The 22,120-nt window shown below is 38.7% G+C and overlaps 1 protein-coding gene across 1 annotated transcript; it reads right to left on the bottom strand.

The window, feature by feature from the left end:
* Positions 1–11,096: 11,096 nt before the first annotated feature.
* LOC108534890 (syncytin-1-like) lies at positions 11,097–18,309 on the bottom strand. Its single transcript, XM_017880447.1, has 2 exons — positions 18,301–18,309; positions 11,097–12,939 (listed from the first exon to the last, which is right to left on the bottom strand). Exon 2 carries the CDS (start codon positions 12,935–12,937, stop codon positions 11,222–11,224), a length of 1,716 nt encoding a protein of 571 aa, XP_017735936.1. The 5' UTR covers positions 12,938–12,939; positions 18,301–18,309; the 3' UTR covers positions 11,097–11,221.
* Between the last annotated feature and the right edge of the window lie 3,811 nt (positions 18,310–22,120).

The raw sequence follows: 22,120 nt of genomic DNA, 5'->3' as shown, positions 1-22,120 counted from the left end.
CAAAAATGAATTTACAAGTTACAGACTAGTAGAAAATATTTAAAATACACATATCTGAAAAAGATTTGTAACCAGTATAAAAAATTTATATCACTTATTTATAATGAAGACAAATCAATTTAAAAGCAGGCAGATGGAAATATACATAACAAAGTAGGATGATGAAAACATACTCAATCTCATTATTCATTAGGGAAATAAAAATGAAAACCATAAGGAGATACCTCTTTACAACAATGGAATGCTAAAATTAAAAATATATATCATGCACACCAAATTTTGGCAAGGAAAAGAGCAAGAGCAAGTGGTACTCTCCTACATTGCTGATGAAACTGTAAAGTGATACAACTACTTTGACACTTGCTTACAATTTAAATGTATTCAGCAATTCCTGTAATCCAGCAATTCCACTCTCAGGTGTTTCTCTCTCAGGAATCCACTCTCCACTCTTACCCAAGAGAAATACGATATTTATCTACAAAAGATAGCTTTATCCTAATATCCCAAACATGGAAACATTGAAGAAATTATCAGTAGAAAACAAATTAGTGGAGAGTAGCACATTTGTAAAACTGAATACTACAGAGCAAATCAATGAACAAACAAAAATGAATAGACAATGTAAATCTCAAAAATATGCTAAATGAAAGGAATTCAGGCACAAAAGAGTACACATATATTTATGTGAAGCTCAAAAATAGGCACAACGAAAAACTACAATGACAGAAATCTGAACAGTGATCACCCCTGGGATTGACTGTTGAGGAGTGGTTGAAAGGATATTCTTTCCTTGGGTTAACTGGCAGATACAACTGTAACTGCTGCCAATGTTTATCTAGAACTAATAATTTCTTTTCTTTTCTTGTAAGGAAAACACCACATCCATTTATGTGGCTGGTTATTATTTGCATAACTTTGCTAGCTCCACAGATGTAATTGAGTTGATGACAATTTTCCCTGGCTAAGTTTCTGGAATGCAGGTGAGAGCCAATGAAAGATCATATTTCTGAGGTATGCTGCAGCTTGTTTAGAACCCAACCTGCATGTTAATAATAATTTTTAAATCATCTTATGAACAGGAACTTATGAGAGAGCTAAAGAACTTATGAGTTTGGTAACAAATGATGCTAAATCATTTATTCTTTCAAGTGTCATTCAATAAATACACGAAGATGAATACAAGATGATGTGTTTACTTAAGGCATCTGCAATCCAGTGGTGAAACATTTTTTTTGATGGAAGACATTTTTTGATTGCCCATTATATTTCAAGCTCTAAGAAAGAGATATAACAACAGTAAATGACATATTTTCTATTTTCAAAGAGTTTTTAGAATGAATGGAGAGATGGTAACCTGCCAGATATTAACATAGAGTACAAAAAGTGTATAAAGGAAATAAGCACAGGGATGCACACAGGCAAGAAATCTAACCTAGATTCTGGACATGGGTTTATGAGGATTTTGGGAGAAATGTCATTTCTAGTAACAGTTTTGCAAAAAATGCAAAAGCATAGGAGTCCAGGAGATAGAAAAGGTGATGGAAACATTTCAGGCAGAGCAAGAAACTTACTGTAAAATCATAAAGACATGAATGGATATTGAATCATAGTTAGAAAGTGGTAAGGTATTTCAATGTGGCTGAAATATAGGATATTTGGAAGAGATGTAAAGGGATTGAGGCCAGCAGCTAGTTTGTGGACATGAAAAGTATTGCATGTCATGCTACAAAACTTTGATTTAGTCTCTTAAGAAGCATACATAGGGCCAGCTGAAGTCTTCCAGCAGAGGAGGGATTAAATCAAATATGTGTGGAGAATAAGCTTGAGTGAGAATACACAGTTAGGAATCCATGGAGACAGTCCAAGAAAGAGATGATAACGTCTAGATGAAGATAAGAACAGGAAGAATGGAGAGGAAGGAGTTGAGTCAGAATTTCTAGTGCGTAGAATCAATGGAACTTCATCATTAATGGAGTGTTTCTGGTAACAGAGAAGGAGAGGTCAAAGATGGATCCTTGTCAGTCTTGGGTGACTGGAGGCATAGTGATGCCACTAAAAGATGAAAATAGATTTTGACAGAAGAAATTTATTTTAAGTTTGAGGTACTAGTAACAAATATTCTGCACAAGGCTATACAAAATTCATTTAAATTAAGAAACTGAGACAGAGTTAGCTTCTAATATTTCTTTCTCTTCCTATCACTGCCAACCTAAAGAGTGTTTTAATCCATTGTCATTAAAAGACCACAAGGCACCCAAGAGAGGATTGCAAAATCTCCTCCCTAAGTGCAAAGTTTATGGGAAAAACATGTAACTAACTGAATATTGAAGAAAGTTGCTGTTTTGCAGGCTCTTCTCTATGATTTCCAATTCTTTATAGATTCTTTTATTTGAACTTTCAATCTTTTCTGTTGCTTTTCTTTTGTCTCTCTCCAAGTTTTCTTATCCTTCTTTAGTTTCTGGACCTTGAACTGGATATGGTACTCTCCTAAGTGCCTGACCAAGGCCCAACGGGACAATTGCTTCACGGGTCTTGCATATTATGTTCTTGTTAGTGCATTCCTCTATCTTGCTTGTTGTAAAAATAATAGCAGTGTGCTGCTGACTCATATTCAGTTCATAATTCACAATGGCACCTCCTAGCCTCTGTGGCAAACCCATTTTTCTGCATCCTTAATTCATGTCGGGTATTTGTTTTTCTTTCTTGATTGCCTTCCTGTTAAGTGTTTGTTGTTACTTCTATTAATTTTCAAGATCATTTTGGGTTCAATTCTATCTTCAAAGGAGCTAGACATCATTCTCACTTTTGTGTGTTAATTCAATTCCAAAGTAGTAAGTATGATTTTTGAGCCACTCTAAATCAGCAATAAACAGGTAGGGTGCATATGCCAGTGACTAGGGCAGGATTTGAGAGGCTCAGTGCCTCTTTCCCCTGCAGCACCTGTGGCTTTATTCATTGTTCTCCTATCACATACCAACCAGAAAAAGGAATCAGGTATAATCAAATGCTGTAAAAACAAAATAAAATTCTTGTCACATTAGAGTATTCAAAAGCATTAGTTTCCTTTCCTTTTATACTATCTGAAAAGCAGATGTTATTTAATCTCTACTAAGAAGAAAATAAGTGTTCTTATAAGTCATAAGTTAAAATACCTTGAGTTACTGAGTTTATAAATTGTCAGAATGTAATTCATCTTAATCTGTAAGTAAATTTATGCTACTGGAAAGGAGAGAGTGCTCTCATTCTATGTGTAAGCCAACCATCAACAAAATTATTATATGAACAAATTCATAGAAATATTGTATTATCCACACATTAGAGTGTATGTCCTTTGTGCTAAATAATACTATTTTAAACATCTCTAAATAGGCCTTCAAAATCATCACTCTAAATACATATGTATTTTCCAATCATGTCCATAATTGATCATCATCTAAATTTTTGGCCCGTGGCTGATATTAATTTTCTCACAATTGTAAAACAAAATTTGTACAGTAAGCATTTTTAAAAGAGCTAGGAGGTAATGTTTTCAATGAATAAATTATACTGAACAAAAATACATGCATCCTACTTAATAACAAATTAGTCATGCTTTTCTATATATGACAAAACATACACTGAAATATCTCAGATGAAAATTTTACAATTAAGTACTACTTTTCCTCACAAAATTTTGAAAAACCTGTAAAGAGATTATTCATTCAACAAGTATTTATTGGGCACCTACTATGTCCAGGCATTCTGTAAATTGTCCAGGACACAAATTTGAATAAGAAATAGTCATGATCTTTTAAGTACATTCAGTCTTGTTGGAACACAGGCATATGTTAAGACACTGAAGTGAAAAATGTTGAATGTTATAATGGAAAAATGTGCAAGCTGCTGTGGGAACACTTTTATGAACCTATCTTCATGCTTGCCTTCTAAAAGCCCATCTGAGTTAACAACTTTCACCACTCATTGTCCAGAGTACCCACACACGAATACTAATTATCACGTGTAGTGAGTGACACTTTTAAGTTCCAAGCATCTGCTTATTTCCCCTCCTTCCTTCTCATTCTCCTTTCTTCCCTCCCCCCCCCCTTTTTTTTTTCAAAATTATTAAAACTATGGTCAGGCTGTGTATCACAGCCTGTGTGCATAGTACCATAGAATGTAAAGAAACAAGGCAGTCATAGTCTTTAAAGAGCTTATGATAGTATGGAGGAATACAACAAGTAAACAAATAATTATGATGCGATATGAGAAAGAGGAGGCCAAACCAGGAAGCCTAAGACCCCTGGTCTTGCTTCCATAGGACAACTCTATTTTTATCTGTTTTGGAATTAGCCTGGCGTGGTGGCACGCGCCTGTAGTCCCAGCAACTCCGGAGGCTGAGGTAGGAGAATTGCTTGAACCCCGGAGGCGGAGGTTGCAATGAGCCAAGATGGCGCCACTGCACTCCAGCCTTGGCAACAGAGCAAGACTCCGTCTCAAAATAAAATAAAATAAAATTTTGACATTTTGTTAAAGATTTTATTAAAAACCCATGTATATGCCCAGGGCTCTTCTGCTTAAATTTAAGTATGAGAACTAGTATATTGTACTATGTAATTTCTTTACACTTATATAACTTATAATGAATTTAAATATGAAAAAAAGCTGAAAATATTTTTTAGTGTTGACAGAAATCCTATTGGGTTACAATCTTGAACACATTTGCTGATGCCATATTTTGAGTTTTATTGCTCTCTCACTTTCACATTTAAATTTCAATCATTCAAAGAAAGCAAAGCTTGTTAAAATTGTTGCTATATGGTTTCCACATGGTAGTGGTGCATTGACAGTTGTGCCTGGACTAAGATCTCAACAACTTGACTGTAGATGTGATCTTGGCATTGCTCTAAGATTTGACTCAGTAACATCTCTTATATATGGTTCAGAAGGCAGTGTCAACTTCTTGGACCCACACTAAATTCAGTACTGGTTTCTATGTGCCAGAGCCCTAAAACATAAGACCAGGTCAATTATTTTCATTATGTAACTACATATTAAAAATATTAAGTTAATTCATTTATTAAAGTTTACTTGTTTGTTTCTACTTCACATAAAAGGGTCTAAATATTTAAATCCAGACATCAATTAACATCACGAATTGGGTTTTTGAATCAAAGATTCCAAGTAAACATATTCTGACATTAAGATGATTTATATCCTTGCATTATTTCTAGGAAAAGCCCTTCCCTGCCCCTACTCTAAGGTAAATAGATAATACAGGATAGTTAATTGACTAACACTTTAATAGGTATTTAAAACAATTTATTTCTTCATTCAATATCATGATTTCTATTCTTTCAATTTCACCATTAAAAGCCAGTAATTTATTTCTATTAAGGATAAAATTATTCAGCTTCTTTTGTAGAAGGGATCTATTGATTTATGTCAATTTATTTTGAAACATGTATGAAATAAAAAAAAGTAAACTTCTGCTCTGGGTCCTGCCCCGATCACTAGGGGCAGCTTGCAGACCTGGAATTATTTCTGCTGGCTGCAATCAGGATAGGGTTGGCTGAGAAGGGCATCTTCTTGTGAATCTTTATTCCAAACTCATAAACACTTTCATTGATAGGAAGCCTTATAGCTCCAAAATGCTTTGCAATTCTTAATTGGTTGATCACATCTTCAGCCTCAAGAGCTCTGAGTAATTTAAACATTTTAAATTTTATTTTATTTTTGTAGCTTGCAACATTCATTATAGCACTATTTATTTTGAGCTCTTGATCTTGGTTTTATTTGGATATGTTTCACTTGGATAAATGTTTGTAGTTATTTTTCTTTTTTCTAATTTTGCTAGGATGCCCAAGGGGCTTGGGACAAGGCTGCCTATAAATTAATATAAAAATGAACTGCATTTGTATTCTTTGTCATCTGCCAGAATGCCATTTGGAATCTCTCTTGGAATATGAATCTCCCCAATACTCACCACAGAGGAATTCAGGTGCAAAAGTAAACACAGAGTTCTAGTATCAGCATCCATTTAGCTAGGGGGAAGTGGGAAAATGTTATGCCTATTATTATTGCAAACAGATTGTTCACTGTATGTTATTTGAAATGGAGAGGCAGTGAGTGATTTAAGAATTTGAATTTTAAGTAATCAAGTAACTTACACGTCCACAGTTTGGCTTCTTTAAGGTTGTGAAACCACAGCCAAAACAGAAATGAAACCTTCACTATGCCAGAAAGCATTTCAAGCAGCAATAGGTGGTTTTCTATTTTCTAATGCACCAAGGTCTTTCTCCTCTTGGTTCTCACTTATGCAAACACCATGAAAAAACGTTTGGTGGTTGTTTGATGAGCGATGTGGCTACTTGAGACAGAAAAAAAAAAAAAAAAAAAAAAAAAAAAAAAAAAAAAAAAAAAAAAAAAAAAAAACACCTCTCACTTTGACATCACAAATGACATTTTTAGTGCTAATTGGTGGTGTGGAGAAGACCAGATGGCCCCTGGGTGTCAGCATAGTTGGGCCATAGCAAATCCTGACTGCCTGCACTGTGGATCTGGCTATAGCTGCATTTCTACATCTGTTGGGTTCATACATGATCTATGTTCAACATATAGCTTGTTCTGTATCTGGGCCTGGATCTTAAATGTGTGTGTTAACTCAAGGAGGCCTCATTCCAGCTGGCGATGGTGTGTGAATTGTCAAATGCAGAATTTCATCTGAACTGGGACTAGCATGATCTGAAGCACATTTACATTGGTGCCGGAAGACTGGAGTCACAACAGATAAATCGAAAGATTGTTTTATGATGGATTATACAAGACACCGTTTTTCTAAAAAAAAAATGTTTTCTATCACATGAAGGCCAGAGATCACATAACTTCTGTTCAGGATCATCCATCAAGCAGACTGACTCTCACCAAAAGGCTAAATTGCCAAAAATGGAGTGTCAGAAGGACTTTACCATTTGGGATTATGTGTAATGCTTACCATAACCCAATCACTCTGAAGATGGCTGGGTGCCCTGCACCTCAGGCTGAGATCTCATTTTATTGAAATAAAATATAAGACATCAGAATGAATGCACCAAATCCAACAAACAGTTGTTTAATGACATTTCAGAATATAAACTTCTTTTAGGTGCTTTTTGGGATAAATATAATCGAAGTACTCAATTTTCAGCGTATTTGAATTCAGTTGAATGAAGACATTGACAAGGATAGGTAAGAAATTGCAGTTAAATATGTTTACCTAAGAAACTCAGGACCATGTGGTGGTGGAAGCAATGGTTGAACCTTGTGGAGAAGGCAAACTTTTATCAGAGCTGGTCTTGAAGTTTCATTATACTGTTTTGTTTTTTATAGTGTATTCTCAGTTATTGTAATGTTATGCTAAACACTGAAAAGAGCCAGACAGCAATATTATTGAGTCCACTAAAAGCAGAATTAAATAACTGACAGAACAATTTTGGAAAAAAGAAGAAAATAGAGTCATCTCAGTTATAAAGCTAACTTCTAATGATAGCCTTGGGATCAACATATTTAATTTTAAATTTTGAAAAAAATGCTCTGCTCTCATATTCTATTTAACATTTCAAAGACCCATTCTTAGAAAACCTATGAACAATTTATCTTCATATCTATTCATTATATAGGAAGCCTATAGACAAAATTAATAAATAATGTTTTTTTAAATCATATAAGATACATTTTAAGAGAAGACATTAACAGGCTAAGATGAAATTTTATTTTATTAAATTCGACTAAACTGCAAAGTAGGATGGTGACAGCAAAGAAATTTTCGTAGTCTTACCAGACGAAAATAAATTATCTTACTGAATTGCATAAATATCCTGGCCTAACCCACTCGACCAGTATCATCTTAAAGAATTGCAACATTCTATTCCAAATCAGCAAGAGTTTCACATTTGTATTTTGGCATTTCACTTTTGGTATTTTGTGCCTAAGCTCCTAAGTATACTTACATAAAATATTCTTAGGAGTTCAGGCACAAAATACCAGAAGTTCTTTGATGAAGGACACATAATTATTAGAGTTACAAAATGTCATTCAGTGTGAACATGAGGCATTTTTTGTTTGTTTCCTTGTTTTGTTTTGTTTGTTTGCTTTTGATATCAATCTAACTTTCTTCTGACCTTGTGTAATTATTCTTACGGTTTAATTTAATTAAGGAGAATTTAAACTGTTGGTCTAAATATTCCGAATAAATATGTAAATAAAACTGTTTTCTTTAAAATTTTTTTTTTTAATTGAATGATTTTAATGCCAGGAAGCAGATTATCTCAGGGACTAACAAAAGTCTTGAAGTCTTGAGAAAATCTTGCCTCTACAACAGGTGAGGCCTCATTTCTCTTTTGCATATTCTGGTTCCTACTGACTGATATCTTTTTTCAGGATCTGAGACACTCTGCATGATTCAACCTGGGGGATTTCAGGCAAGATAATGAGAGTCCAGTATTAATAAATCAATTCATTAGTGGCTTCAGGGTCCAAGAGAACCATTTTTAATAACTGCTTTTATAAGTCATTAGAGTCTCACAAGTTCCTTTTCCTTAATTAACCCTCTGTGACTGTTGCCACATTTTCATTTGGGGACTTAAGTGACTTAGGAAATAGCTGTGGCATAATGTCATTGGACTGAAACATGAGAGACTTGAGTTCTCTCACCTAAAAACTGATTGTTCTTGGACAGGTCTCTAAACCTCTCTTGAGACTGAACATTGCCATATAAAGCAAGAACATTGCTGCCTACCTGATAAGGTTATTGTAAGGATTAATTGTGTTGAGTGTTCAAAATGAAGTGCTAGGCAAATACTAAATATCATTTGTCTTGTAAGATGAATGGCAAAGAAAACAATATAACCTCAATTAAAATTAAAACAATAGACAGATGTGGTTTTTTTAGTAGCTAATGTTTTTAGTTGATATATTGTAATGTACTTTCTGCTTGAATTTTGAGATTGGTATTCTTAAGCTGTTTCTTAAATTGAATCTGCTGCCTAAATTTAAAAATGCTGTCTTCTTCTCTCAGATATTCTAATCTCTCACTCATCCTCTTACAAGTAGGGATAAAATTATGAAAATTTAAAAAAATGTAGCAAAGACACTCAAGTTGTGTTCCTTAATCCACCTTATATACTGACCTTTACAGTTGGAGTTGTTGAAGTGGGTCAGTTGGAAAGACATTCATAAGCCTCTCTCTTTTACTGAATACTTGTACTCAGTGACTGAAAGCTGGAGTTCTCTGAGGCTGACTGGCCCAGTAACATGAATATTCAACAACTGTAGCTCTCTCTTGGGCTATGAAGTGTGGGCTAGACTTTGTAACCTCTAGACCACTTGGTAGTATTTGTGGAGTGTTATATTGCAGAAGTAAACCTCTTACTTTATAAGCGAAGGAATTGGATGATTTTTTCTTAGGTGGTGTGGTGGACTGAATTTGACATGAAAGCAGATAGAATAGGGGGACCAACATGTTGGGTGAAAGAAACAGATTCCCTCTTAGTAAGGATCTGCCTTCTATGAGACTGCTACACTCTTGCTGTCATCTTTGTGAGTGTACACTACATGACCCCTGCCTTTAGAGTACACCTTGGCAATGTAACACTCAGACTCTTTGGCATTCAAGTACCTCTTTAAAAAAATGAGTTTTGGAACAGGATCCTTGCACTTTCCTATCATGCACTTCCAAAATACCATCCTGCATTTGACCCACAAGCCTAAACCTCTGTCATCCCTTCAAGAAACATCCAGGTGATATGTCCTTTATCAGATTACACATATTTAAGCCAACATGTTTGATGGAATATATAAAACAAACATAACAGATTTTTTTTTTTAGTAGGATAGTATGATTTTCTGTTATCCTATACTTTGCTAGATGCAATCCATATACAGAAACAACAGACATTACACTTCTGTCATTTCAATACATAGCAAAACAATTCCGTAAGAATCAATTCCGGGCTGGGTTGCAATTTATCAACTCGTTAGTGAACAACTTTAGCTTTTTCTCTTTGTATCTGTGAATGAATATGGTTCATAGATTCCTCTGGACACATTCTAGCTTTTCATAAAAAGGATTTGGAGAAAAAAAGTACTTGCTCTCCTTGGGAAACTTGTAGAAGTTTATGAAATACCAAATGAGAATATTAAGTCTGATATTTAAGGGTCATGGTTTTGCTGTGCTGAAGATATTATTAAATCTTTCCTTCATTTTTTGGCATCAGGAAGCTATGAAGATGAAAACATCTCCTAAAATTTTCCAAGTCCTTTGTCTTCTGGCTGTTCTTTCACTCTTTTCAGACCTGGCCTTTTAGGTAGAATGCAAACCCTGCAAAATACTTCCATTTGTTTCTACTTCTTATAGTAAACTTATTTATGTAGTTTTAAAAAATATACGCCAATTAGTTTGAAGTGTTTTTAATATTTCTTTCCTTTTTCTACCTCTCTCTACCAATTCCAATGAACAATTCCCTTTGCTTTTCGGTAAGTTGAAGGAGGGTAAATTGACAGCAGTTATCTGTCCCAACCTGCAGGACAGTCGAACGGGCCCTGGAAGGGGGAGTGGGAATGGAGGAGACAAGAAAACACGAGAAATGGAGACAAGACAAATAGCCTGACCAAGTCTCATTTAATGGTGGCAGTGCAATGCCTTATATAGGCTGGCAGAGGAAGAGGTTGGGCCAGGGCGGTGACGGGGGGCCGGATTTTCTCAAATTGCAATTGCGCATGCGCCTTGGGTTTGTAATTTTCCTGGGCACGGAATCGCGCCTGTGCCGTAGGCTGCATATCTTCCTGGGGGGGAAAAATGTTTGCGAGTGCCCGGGAAAGGCTTGTGCGCGCACGGGAAAGGTTTAGGCGCGTGCGGGAAGGGTTTAGGCACACGCGGGAAAAACTTTAGGCTCGCGAGGGAAAGGTTTGTAATAAAGAACCCGGAAATGTGCCATCTTGTCTCCACTTTGTGGAGATCAAGCAACAGAGGTCAGCTAATTCCGGGCCTCATGGATCCGGACAGGTCCCCCTTTTTTATATATAATTTTGGCTAGAAGATTGTCCCTTGGGAACTGCGCCTGTCTTAGGTTGGAGTAATGCATCTCATCACTGGTACCCATCATGGGATTAGGCAGTAGCTTATGACGGCCCTCCTGTCTTAGGTTAGTGAGAGATGATACTCTCTTACCCGTCATTGGCTGTCCAGTTCAGCGCATAGGGAAGGTGGTCATAATGGGTGTGAGTATGAACCACCACGATCTTCTTGTTCTAGGCGATGATAATGGACCTGTATAGGCTTCGCTTGGATAGCCTCGACTTGTTGCTTAATGAATGTCATGAGCTTATTGAAAACCAAAGGTCCTACAGAGAGTAAAAGCAATAGGCAAAGCAGGGGGCCCAGGAATGGCATAAGATAGGGAAGGAGTCCATGGAACCCAGTCCAAAACGGGTTATCAGTTATTTCCTTTCGTCGTTTTTCTAGGTCTTCTTGTAGACGCCTGATTTTGTCCCTGACGATCCCGGATTTGTTGGCATAAAAACAGCACTTCTCCTGTAAAGCCAAGCAGATGCCTCCCTGTTCTGCAGTTAGTAAATCTAGGCCTCTTCTATTTTGGAGCACTACTTCTGCCAGAGAATCTACCTGATCTTGTAAATCTTGTATAGTACTCGAAATGGCCTGCATATCTGAGATCAGTTGGCGAGACAATTTGGTGTATTGAGTAACAGAAACCCCTAGGCCTGTAGCCCCAGTTGCTACGGCAGTAGTTATGCCTAATCCTGCAAGTAAGGGGATAAATTGTATTGCCCTTTTGTTTCTTCCTAAAAAGTGATCTATAGCTGGGATAGGTACAGGTTCATCTCCAGGGATAATGTCTATGTCAGGTAAAAGTGTGGCTAAGACACAGCGTCCTGTCCAGTTAGTAGGTAAATAGGTATAAGCCCTATTATTGCCACATATAAAAACCGAGCTGTTTGGGGCACACAGCGATTGGAAAATATTTACTATGGTGGAACAATTATTGAATTGATTGAATCCTACATCGAGGTCGTAAGTGTTATTAAGGGGAGGGGAGTAGATGCAAGAGGAACTAGGAAATTCTAAAGGCTGTACTTTAAGGGGAGGAATTATGGTGCAAGGGGTATTGGATGTATAATTTAAGTTATTACTGGGTATGGCAAGAGGAACGGGATCTCCTGATTGCAGACACAGCCAGCAGTCATCAGCCAGACTAGAGTTGGAATTGTTAAGCAGGTTATGAGTAGCCGTGAGGAGGGCAAAGGTCTGGGCATCAATTTTCTCTTTCCCTCGGGCTTTGGGCAAGGCCAAGGGGTGGTAGTGAATTTCCGGGTACAGGGACCTTTGCAACTCTTCAAGTTTTTTGTATACCCTAATTTCTCGGACCTTGTCTTGTGGTCCTCCTCCGTCAGAGGTATGAAGAGGGGGGTGAATATTCCAGCAGACAGGCTGTCCTACAGTTCCAGTACAGCCAGCTGATATAAGGTTATTGGTACTTCCTACAACTGTAGGGACACTATTGGCCCCTATAGTAGGGGTTCTAGATCTTGTTAGGATAGCAGTATAGTATGTTTTACCGCCAGAGGTACATTCTAAATAAGTAGTGTAGCAGGAACTATGCATAGCAGTCTCAAATGTGTCACAAGGGCAGGTTGTGGTATCCCCTCCACTAAATATTCTTGGGGTTGACACACACCTCCACTTAAGAGAGTCACTAGACAGGTATGCTGTGTAAGCGGAGCAGGACACAGCTGAGATGTACGTATTTGGAAGGGAGGTCACATATCCCCCCAAACAATCACAGGGCTTACCGTATCGTTGTCGTATATATTTACGGGCCTCATGGGGATTACCAAAGCCGGCATATACCTGGAGTGCTTGGCAAATCAGCACCATGGTCCAGAGGGGCTTGTAGTTGAAGTTCATCTCTGCAATAGAGGAAAAGAGTACTCTCAGGGAGAAAATCACTCCCTGGATTGGTTATTATTAGGTACCTGTCTTACCAGTCGCTCTGGTAGCCATCTGGCTGCATCATGAGTTTGAGAAAAAACACAAACTGAGCCTCTTCCCCAGATTAACACTGGGTCTGGACCATGCCATGTGTTGTCTAAGGGGTCTTTCCATTTAACCGTGGCAAATTGTTTTTTGGACTCGGAATGCCAAAATCGATCGGCTGCTGATCTGTTCAGGTTGTCCAAATTTAAAAAATTTAAAATAAAAAGTGTGTGATTAAGGATATTTCTAGGGGTGCCCTTAGTAGGGTACCATTCTCCCTTTTTTATTTTGTCAATGGTGGTTTTTAAGGATAGGTGTGCTCTTTCAACTATTCCTTGTCCTTGAGGGTTATAGGGAATTCCAGTAATGTGTTTTATTTGTAATTTAAGACAAAAGTCTTGAAAGGCTTTGGATGTATAGCCAGGACCATTGTCTGTTTTTAGTTGTTTAGGCTTTCCAACTATGGAAAAACAGTGTAGTAAATGAGCTATGACATGTTTGGTAGCTTCGCCTGTTTGTAGGGTGGCCAGTATAAATCCACTAAATGTATCTATACATACATGGATGTATTTTAAGTTACCGAATTCTGAATAATGAGTGACATCCATTTGCCAAATCATGTTGGGAACTAGTCCTCTTGGGTTAATTCCTAAGTGAGGGACTGGCAGGTATGTTATACAGGTCTGACATTGTTTAACTATTTGTCTTGCTTGTTCTCTAGTTATTTTAAACATCAGTCTCAAAGTTTGAGCATTAAGATGGTGTAAGGCATGAATAGCCTGTGCTTGGGCTAGGTTTGTATTTGTAGCTATGGCTACCGTCTTGGTTGCCATATCAGCCAGTTGATTGCCCTGGGATAGAGGTCCTGGTAATCCTGAATGAGCTCTAATATGTCCAAGAAAGAAAGGTGTTGATCTGTCATGTATTAATTGTTGGCATTGTAAAAATAACTTGGCTGTGTCTGAGACATGTTTGATTTGTGCTACGGTCTCAAGTAAAGGTATTGAGTGAGCTAAATATGCACTGTCAGTATAAATATTAAGGGCCTGATTAGGGAAGGCTGACAGTACTGCGATTAGGGCCTGCAATTCTACTAGCTGAGCTGAAGTATGGCTGGTTTTGAATTTAACAGTGGTGTCTGCAAAGGTGTATGCAGCAGTTCCTGTGGATGACCCATCAGTGAATACTAATAAGGCATTGTCTAAAGGTGTTTTACTGGTAACATGAGGGAAGACAAAAGCATGCAGCTTACAAAATTGAATAAGCCTGTTTGGTGGATAATGGTTATCTAAGTTGCCAGCATAAGAGGCGCAAGCAATCGGCCACGTTTCAGTATTTTGCATCAACCAATGGATTTGTGGCTTAGAATAAGGTTGTATGATCATAGAGGGTTCAATTCCAAAATATTTTTTGCTATTGTCTCTCCCTAGAATAATTAAATCTGCTATGGCATCATAATAGGGGAGTAATACCTTTTTGGGAGATGAAGGCAAGTGGACCCACATAATAGGGTTATTTTGCCAGAATAAACCAGTAGGTGTTAGTGTTGTGTTAAATATTAAAAGGGTTAATGGCTGTGAATAGTCTATGTTAGTAACAAATTGCTCAGCAATGGCCGCCTCTACTTTATTAAGTGATAAAAGAGCTTCTTTTGATAACGACCTAAGGGACTTAGGGTTGGGGTCACCTCTCAGGGTGTCGAATAAGGGTTTTAAGTCTCCTGTGGTGAGTTTTAAGTAGGGCCGAAGCCAATTTATGTCTCCAAGGAGCTTTTGGAAATCATTGAGGGTTTGTAACTTATCTTTACGGATAACGGCCTTTTGATTTGTAATTTTAGGTCCATTTATTTGAAAACCTAAATATGTATAAGGGTCTTGTAGTTGTATTTTTTCTGGAGCTATTTGTAAACCCGCTGTGGTTAGTTCTTGCTTGAGTTGAGCAAAACACTGTAAAACTTGTTCTCCCATTTTTCCTGCTATAAGAATGTCATCCATATAGTGTATAATATACATTTGTTTCCATGTCTCTCTAACTGAGTGTATGGCTGTAGCCACATATTTTTGACACAAGGTGGGACTGTTGGCCATACCTTGAGGTAACACTTTCCATTGGTATCGTTTCATTGGTTCTTTGAAATTTACAGATGGTAAGCTAAAGGCGAATCGTTTTTGGTCAGTAGGATGAAGGGGAATTGTAAAAAAGCAATCTTTAAGGTCTATGATAATTTTAAAATATCCTTGAGGGATTGCTACCGGAGAGGGTAGCCCTGGCTGTAAGGCGCCCATAAGGACCATAGTAGCATTTACTGCTCTTAGATCTTGTAAGAGTCTCCAATTTCCAGATTTCTTTTTTATGACGAATATGGGGGTGTTCCAAGGAGAGTTGCTTTCTGTGATGTGTCCTGCCTCTAATTGTTCCTGCACTAACTGTTGGGCAGCGGCAAGCTTCTCATTGGTTAGTGGCCATTGATCAACCCAAACGGGTTCATCTGATTTCCAAGTGATTGGATCAGCAAATTTTTGGGGTGCAGGCATGTCAATGGCCACGGTTAAAAATTTCCAAGCCCCATTTTATCCAATTTTCCTATGGCTGGGATTGGCTGTAAAATGCCATCTTCTCTTTTTCCTAACCCTTTTCCAGGGTGGTAGCCCTGAGCCAACATTTGTGCAGTGACTATATCATTTGGGCTACCCATCATGACCCTCATTTGGGAGAGAAGATCTCTACCCCAAAGGTTAACAGGCAAATCAGGGATAACAAATGGCTTAATGAGACCGGAATTACTTTCTTGATCTCTCCAGGTGAGATATTTGGAACTTTGTCTAGGGTTATTACTTTGCCCGATTCCTCGTAAATTTGTTAAGGTCTCTGAAGTGGGCCAACTGGAGGGCCAATCTTGCTGTTTAATAATTGTTACATCGGCCCCTGTGTCTATCAGTCCTGTAAATAACTTTCCGTCTAGCCACAAGGTGAGAGAGGGTTTTTGATTAGTAATGGGCTGTACCCAGTAGATGTCTGAGGATCCGAATCCTCCCTTTCCCCTTAGGGGCGATTGGACTTTATTAGCTGTTTTTAGCAATGGTAACAGGAGTAACTGCGCTATTCTATCCCCTTGAGGAATGATAATGATGTTGTCAATAGCCTTGGCCATGATTTTGATTTCTCCTATATAATCACTATCCACTATTCCTGGAAAGACCTGTAGGCCTTTCATGGTGACGCTGCTTTTTCCCAGGATTAATCCAAACATGTTTGAGGGTAGGGGCCCATATATACCCGTACTTAGGGCCTGAGGTCCCATTTCAGGGGTTAATACTGTGTGGGAGGTGGAACAGAGGTCCAATCCTGCGCTTCCTGGGGTTGCTCTACTAAGCTGTGAAACGGATTGTTGTTGGTTGGTACAAAACTGACCGCCCCATAAGCTTGTTTCGGGGCCTGGGGCCGGCCCCTCAATCCGTTTCCCTGTTGAGGTGTTAGGGGATTTCCTTGATTGTCAATTTTAGATTTACATTCATTGGACCAATGTTTTCCTCTTTTACACCTAGGGCAGAGGCCTGGAGCTTTTGCCTCTAAGGTCTTAGCTAGCTCTCCCTTACAATCCCTAGCGAAGTGTCCCATTTTTCCACACTTGAAGCACCCCTTGCTATTCTTATTTTTACTAGCGAGGAAGTCTTTTACGGTTTGTCCACTAAAGGCAGCAGCCATAGCCAAACCCTGTTGATATGAGGGCCCTATGTCTGAACAGAGGCGGATGTAACCTGTTAAGTCTGTTTTCTTTCTATAAGGTCTGATTGCTGCCTGACAAGCCGGGTTAGCGTTTTCGTAAGCTAGCTGTTTTACATAATCCACCCCTGCCTCGGCATTTCCAAATATTCTGCTGGCTGTGGTTAAAAGTCTATGTACAAAGTCTGCAAAAGGCTCATCAGGTCCTTGTTTGACCCCCGTGAGCGAGGCTCCTGGATCCCCCTTAACAGGAAGTTTTCTCCAGGCTTTGGTAGCCGCTGCTTGGATTTGAGAAAACAGTCCAGGATCATACTGCATCTGAGCATCGGTTTCTGTGTAATTACCCGAGCCAGTTAGCATATCAAAATCCCAACCATTTCCGGCTTGTTGGTTTCTCTTGGCCGTATCTCTACAATTTTCATAAAATTCTGACTTCCAAATCAGATGGTCGCCTCCGGAAAGAACTGCTCTAACTAAGGTATTCCAATCTATGGGAGTGAGCCAATTTTCGGCCACAGATTCGACTATGGCCAGGGTGTACGGGGCAGTAGCTCCGTATTGCGAGACAGCAGTTTTTAGTTCTTTTATTACAGTAAATTCAAACCCATTGTGGTGTCTCCAGGCTCGACCCTGCGCATCTGTAGTTTCCGTTACTGGAAAAACATCTCGAGGAGAGGAATCCTCCCTATCCCTACTACCAAGCGACCTTCCTTTTGGGACATGCTGTCCGGGTCTCTGAGGGTGAGAGGGTTTCTCTATTCCTTTAGGGTATTGAACGCTCTCACTTCCTGTCCTTAATTTCTGCAATCTAGTGATTAAAGACTGATGTAGTTCTTCGAGCTTTATTTGCTCTTCAAGCTGTGCAATTTTTTCTCTAAGCTCCTCTTTTGGGTCTATTACTGCCATAACTGCGGGGGCAGAAGCCTTATTATAGGGAGGGGGATAAGTAAGAGTTTGTGGCCAGTCAGAATTATAATATTTTGCTGCCCCTTCCTCCAAATTATCCCAGTTTACTTCTGAAGGGTTAAGGTTATTTTTACTTTTGCTTTCATTAGTTGTAGGTAAAACTGGGTATTTTTTGAACTTTTCCTTATTTGATGTTTCTATATTTGTCATTGAGGGGACCCCAGCCTCTTCCTCGTCACTTTGTAGCGATATAAGGTCTATTTCTTTATTAGGTATGGGTTTTTCGAGGTCGGTTTGGGAGCTGCCTCTTAATATTTCCTCAGTCTGAGTAACCACCGCCATTACCTCAGGATCTTTTTCTTTTTCCTTTTTATCTATTATATCTCTGATTAGATTCCAATAAGAAAAGGCTGTTAGCGTAACCTTTTCTGGTCCAAAAGTACTATAGTAATCTTGAAAACAATCTCCCACCCTACGCCACCTCTTTACGTCAATGGTTCCCTCTTGTGGAAACCAAGGGCAGGTATCTTTTACAAAATCAAAAAACTTAAATAAATCATTACTTTTAACCTTTACTCCTCGTGCTTTTAAAGCCTCTTTTAATTGCCCTACATAAATCTGATGCTGGCTTAATTCTTGTCCCATAATCAGACACTGTTACTTACCTCTGGTTCCAACGCAGCAGGTTCCCACGACATCTGGAGGAATTTCTTCCACTTTCACTTTCCACCGACTTTAGTGCCTTCTTCCTCACTTTTTCCCCCATGTCCAGGTCCCTGTTCAGGCGCCATGTGTCCCGACCTGCAGGACAGTCGAACGGGCCCTGGAAGGGGAGTGGGAATGGAGGAGACAAGAAAACACGAGAAATGGAGACAAGACAAATAGCCTGATCAAGTCTCATTTAATGGTGGCAGTGCAATGCCTTATATAGGCTGGCAGAGGAAGAGGTTGGGCCAGGGCGGTGACGGGGGGGCGGATTTTCTCAAATTACAATTGCGCATGAGCCGTGGGTTTGTAATTTTCCCGGGCTTGGGATCGCGCCTGTGCCATAGGCTGCATATCTTCCTGGGCGGGAAAAATGTTTGCGCGTGCGTGGGAAAGGCTTGTGTGCATGCGGGAAAGGTTACGCGTGCGCGGGAAGGGTTTAGGCGTGCGCGGGAAGGGTTTAGGTGCGCGCGGGAAAAACTTTAGGTGCGCGCGGGAAAGGTTTGTAATAAAGAACCCGGAAATGTGCCATCTTCTCTCCGCTTTGCGGAGATCAAGCAACAGAGGTCGGCTAATTCCAGGCCTCATGGCTCCGGACAGTTATCTCTTCCTAATACTTTATAATCTTTTTGGAGAAAAGTTATGTGGTCCACAGTGCTCTTGTTTAGCATTTGCTATAGATTTTGAAAGAGAAGAATATAAAATCTTCCTGTACTAATCTATCCTGTACTTCCGCTTCCAATGTACTGTGAAAATTTAGGAATATAGAGAATGTAAGTCACAGTTTAATATAATTTTACAGAAGCACTGAAATTTATTCCACCCTTACCATACCCTTTGAAAAATTTCCAAGATATATTGTTAAGTTAAATAGCAAGTCTCATAGAAATGAAGTCCTTATTATAAGAATTAAATGATTTAGAATTTCTAAAAGTGTTTGGTACAAATCCTGGCACATAGTAAGTGCTAGATATATTTTGACTATTGCTTTTATTATTGACCATGATATGAATGTGACCTCCCAACATTCATAGGTTAACATTCTAACTCTAAATGTATGGTATTAGGAGGTGGGGCCTTTTGAGAAGTGATTTGATCATGAAGGGGAGCCCTAATAAATAGGATTAGTGTCCTTTATTATAGGACCCTTTGGTATTAGTGTCCTTTTTATCAATACTTCGTTTTTATTAGTGCCCTTTCATTAAAGAGGCCCCAGAGAACTTCTTTGTTCCTTTTACCGTATGAGGACACACCAAGAAGATATCAGCTATGAATCAGGAAGGGGACCCTCACTAGACAGTGAATCTGCTAGAATCTTGATCTTGGACTTCCCAGCCTCCAGAACTGTTAGAAATAAATTTCTCTTCTTTTTCAAATACCCAGTCTATGATATTTTGTTGTAACAGCGCAAATGGACTAAGACATTATCTATATCTATAAATGCACAAAAAAGATTTGGGAGGGTTACTTCTGGTGAGGGTGGTGGTATTGGGGGGAAGTGATTATTTCTATATATAATGTGATTTTATAATCGACACATATTACTTGTTAATAGTTTTGCATTAAAATAAATGAGCAGATAATATGTACTATTTGGTGGTTGGAAAATACATATTTGCTTTTTGGTAATAGGAAATTTCTGTGATTTTGCGATTGACCAGATTACTCTCATTTGGAGAACAGAAAGTCAGCTTAACTTTGTCCTCATATGATACTACAAGAGACCAGGAGCTTGGTGCTCCAACCAGTAGAGCCGTCCAGGAGATACTGTCTCTAGCAAGGCTGTTTCCTGCACTCACTGTTGAGTAGGGCTGCTATGTCTAGGTGGGACATTTTTGCTGCTTGGCAGGAGAATTTTGCAGTTTGAACCAGCAAGGCCACACTTTCTTTGTCCTTGTATACATTTGGGCAAACAGAATTCTAATGTCTGAGAGGCTATAAGGGTAATGATTTTCAGGCTCTAAAGTGAGCTAGTTAAGACCAAGGAGCTCTACTCAAAAATATCATAGGAAAACCCTCTTTTGAGCAAGGTGGGCAAAATGATCTTTGATGTAATGCTGATAGGCCACAGGTATGGAAACCCAAGTTTTATTCTTTTATGTAATATGATGATTTAAATTTTATTATATAAAAATCGCGGTGGCTCAAGCCTGTAATCCCAGCACTTTGGGAGGCCAAGACAGGTGGATCACGAGGTCAGGAGATCGAGACTATCCTGGCTAACACGGTGAAACCCCGTCTCTACTAAAAAATACAAAAAACTAGCCGGGCGTGGTGGCAGGTGCCTGTAGTCCCAGCTACTCAGGAGGCTGAGGCAGGAGAATGGTGTGAACCTGGGAGGCGGAGCTTGCAGTGAGCTGAAGTGAGCTGAGATCCAGCCACTGCACTCCAGCCCGGCTGGCAGAGCGAGACTCCATCTCAAAAAAAAAAAAATATTATAATATGCATGTTGTATTAACATATATTTCTATTGGTTGAAAATATTCATTTTCCATTTTAGTCAAATGAAAACATAAATTATTGGATGACAATTCAGCAGTCTTGGGTGATATATCAGTTGGACCATTGTATAAAGACAATGTGTAAAAACAATTGTCTTTACATTGCCTTTGTTAATTGTGGAACACCTTTTCATTTCTTTGTTTTTTTTCTTACTTTAAGTTCTAGGGTACATGTACACAACATGCAGGTTTGTTACATATGTATACATGTGCCATGTTGGTGTGCTGCACCCATTAACTCATCATTTACATTAGGTATATCTCCTAATGCTATCCCTCCTCCCTCCACCCACCCCATGACAGGCCCTGGTGTGTTATGTTCCCCATCCTGTGTCTAAGTGTTCTCATTGTTCAAATCCCACCTATGAGTGAGAACATGCGCTGTTTGGTTTTCTGTCCTTGCAATAGTTTGCTCAGAATGACGGTTTCCAGCTTCATCCATGTCCCTACAAAGGATATGAACTCATCCTTTTAATGGCTGCATAGTATTCCATGGTGTATATGTGCCACATTTTCTTAATCCAGTCTATCATTGATGGACATTTTGGTTGGTTCCAAGTCTTTGCTATTGTGAATAATGCCATAATAAACATATGTGTGCACATATCTTTATAGCAGCATGACTTATAATCCTTTGGGTATATATCCAGTAATGAGATGGCTAGGTGAAATGGTATTTCTAGTCCTAGATCCCTGAGGAATCCCCACACTGTCTTCCAGAATGGTTGAACTAGTTTACAGTCCCACCAACAGTGTAAAAGTGTTCCTATTTCTCCACATCCTCTCCAGCACCTGTTGTTTCCTGACTTTTTAATGATTGCCATTCTAACTGGTTTAAGATGGTATCTCACTGTGGTTTTGATTTGCATTTCTCTGGTGGCCAGTGATGATGAGCATTTTTTCATGTGTCTGTTGGCTGCATAAATGTGTTCTTTTGAGAAGTGTCTGTTCATATCCTTTGCCCATTTTTGATGGGGTTGTTTGCTTTTTTCTTGTAAATTTGTTTCTTTGTAGATTCTGGATATTAGCCCTTTGTCAGATGAGTAGATTGCAAAAATTTTCTCCCATTCTATGGGTTGCCTGCTCACTCAGATGGTAGTTTCTTTTGCTGTGCAGAAGCTCTTTAGTTTAATTAGATCCCATTTGTCAATTTTGGCTTTTGTTGCCGTAGCTTTTGGTGTTTTAGACATGAAGTCCTTGCCCATGCCTATGTCCTGAATGGTATTACTTAGGTTTTCTTCTAGGATTTTTATGGTATTAGGTCTAACATTTAAGTCTC

This window comes from Rhinopithecus bieti, unplaced genomic scaffold (genome assembly GCF_001698545.2).
Source record: "Rhinopithecus bieti isolate Rb0 unplaced genomic scaffold, ASM169854v2 scaffold_12152, whole genome shotgun sequence".
Taxonomy (NCBI): Eukaryota; Metazoa; Chordata; class Mammalia; order Primates; family Cercopithecidae; genus Rhinopithecus; species Rhinopithecus bieti.
Note: the sequence above shows the minus strand (reverse complement) of the source record. Positions and strands in the feature narration are given on the sequence as shown.

Excerpts from the sequence above, each read along its gene's own strand:
- LOC108534890 (XM_017880447.1), bottom strand. The coding sequence starts at position 12,937 with ATGAACTTCAACTACAAGCCCCTCTGGACCATGGTGCTGATTTGCCAA.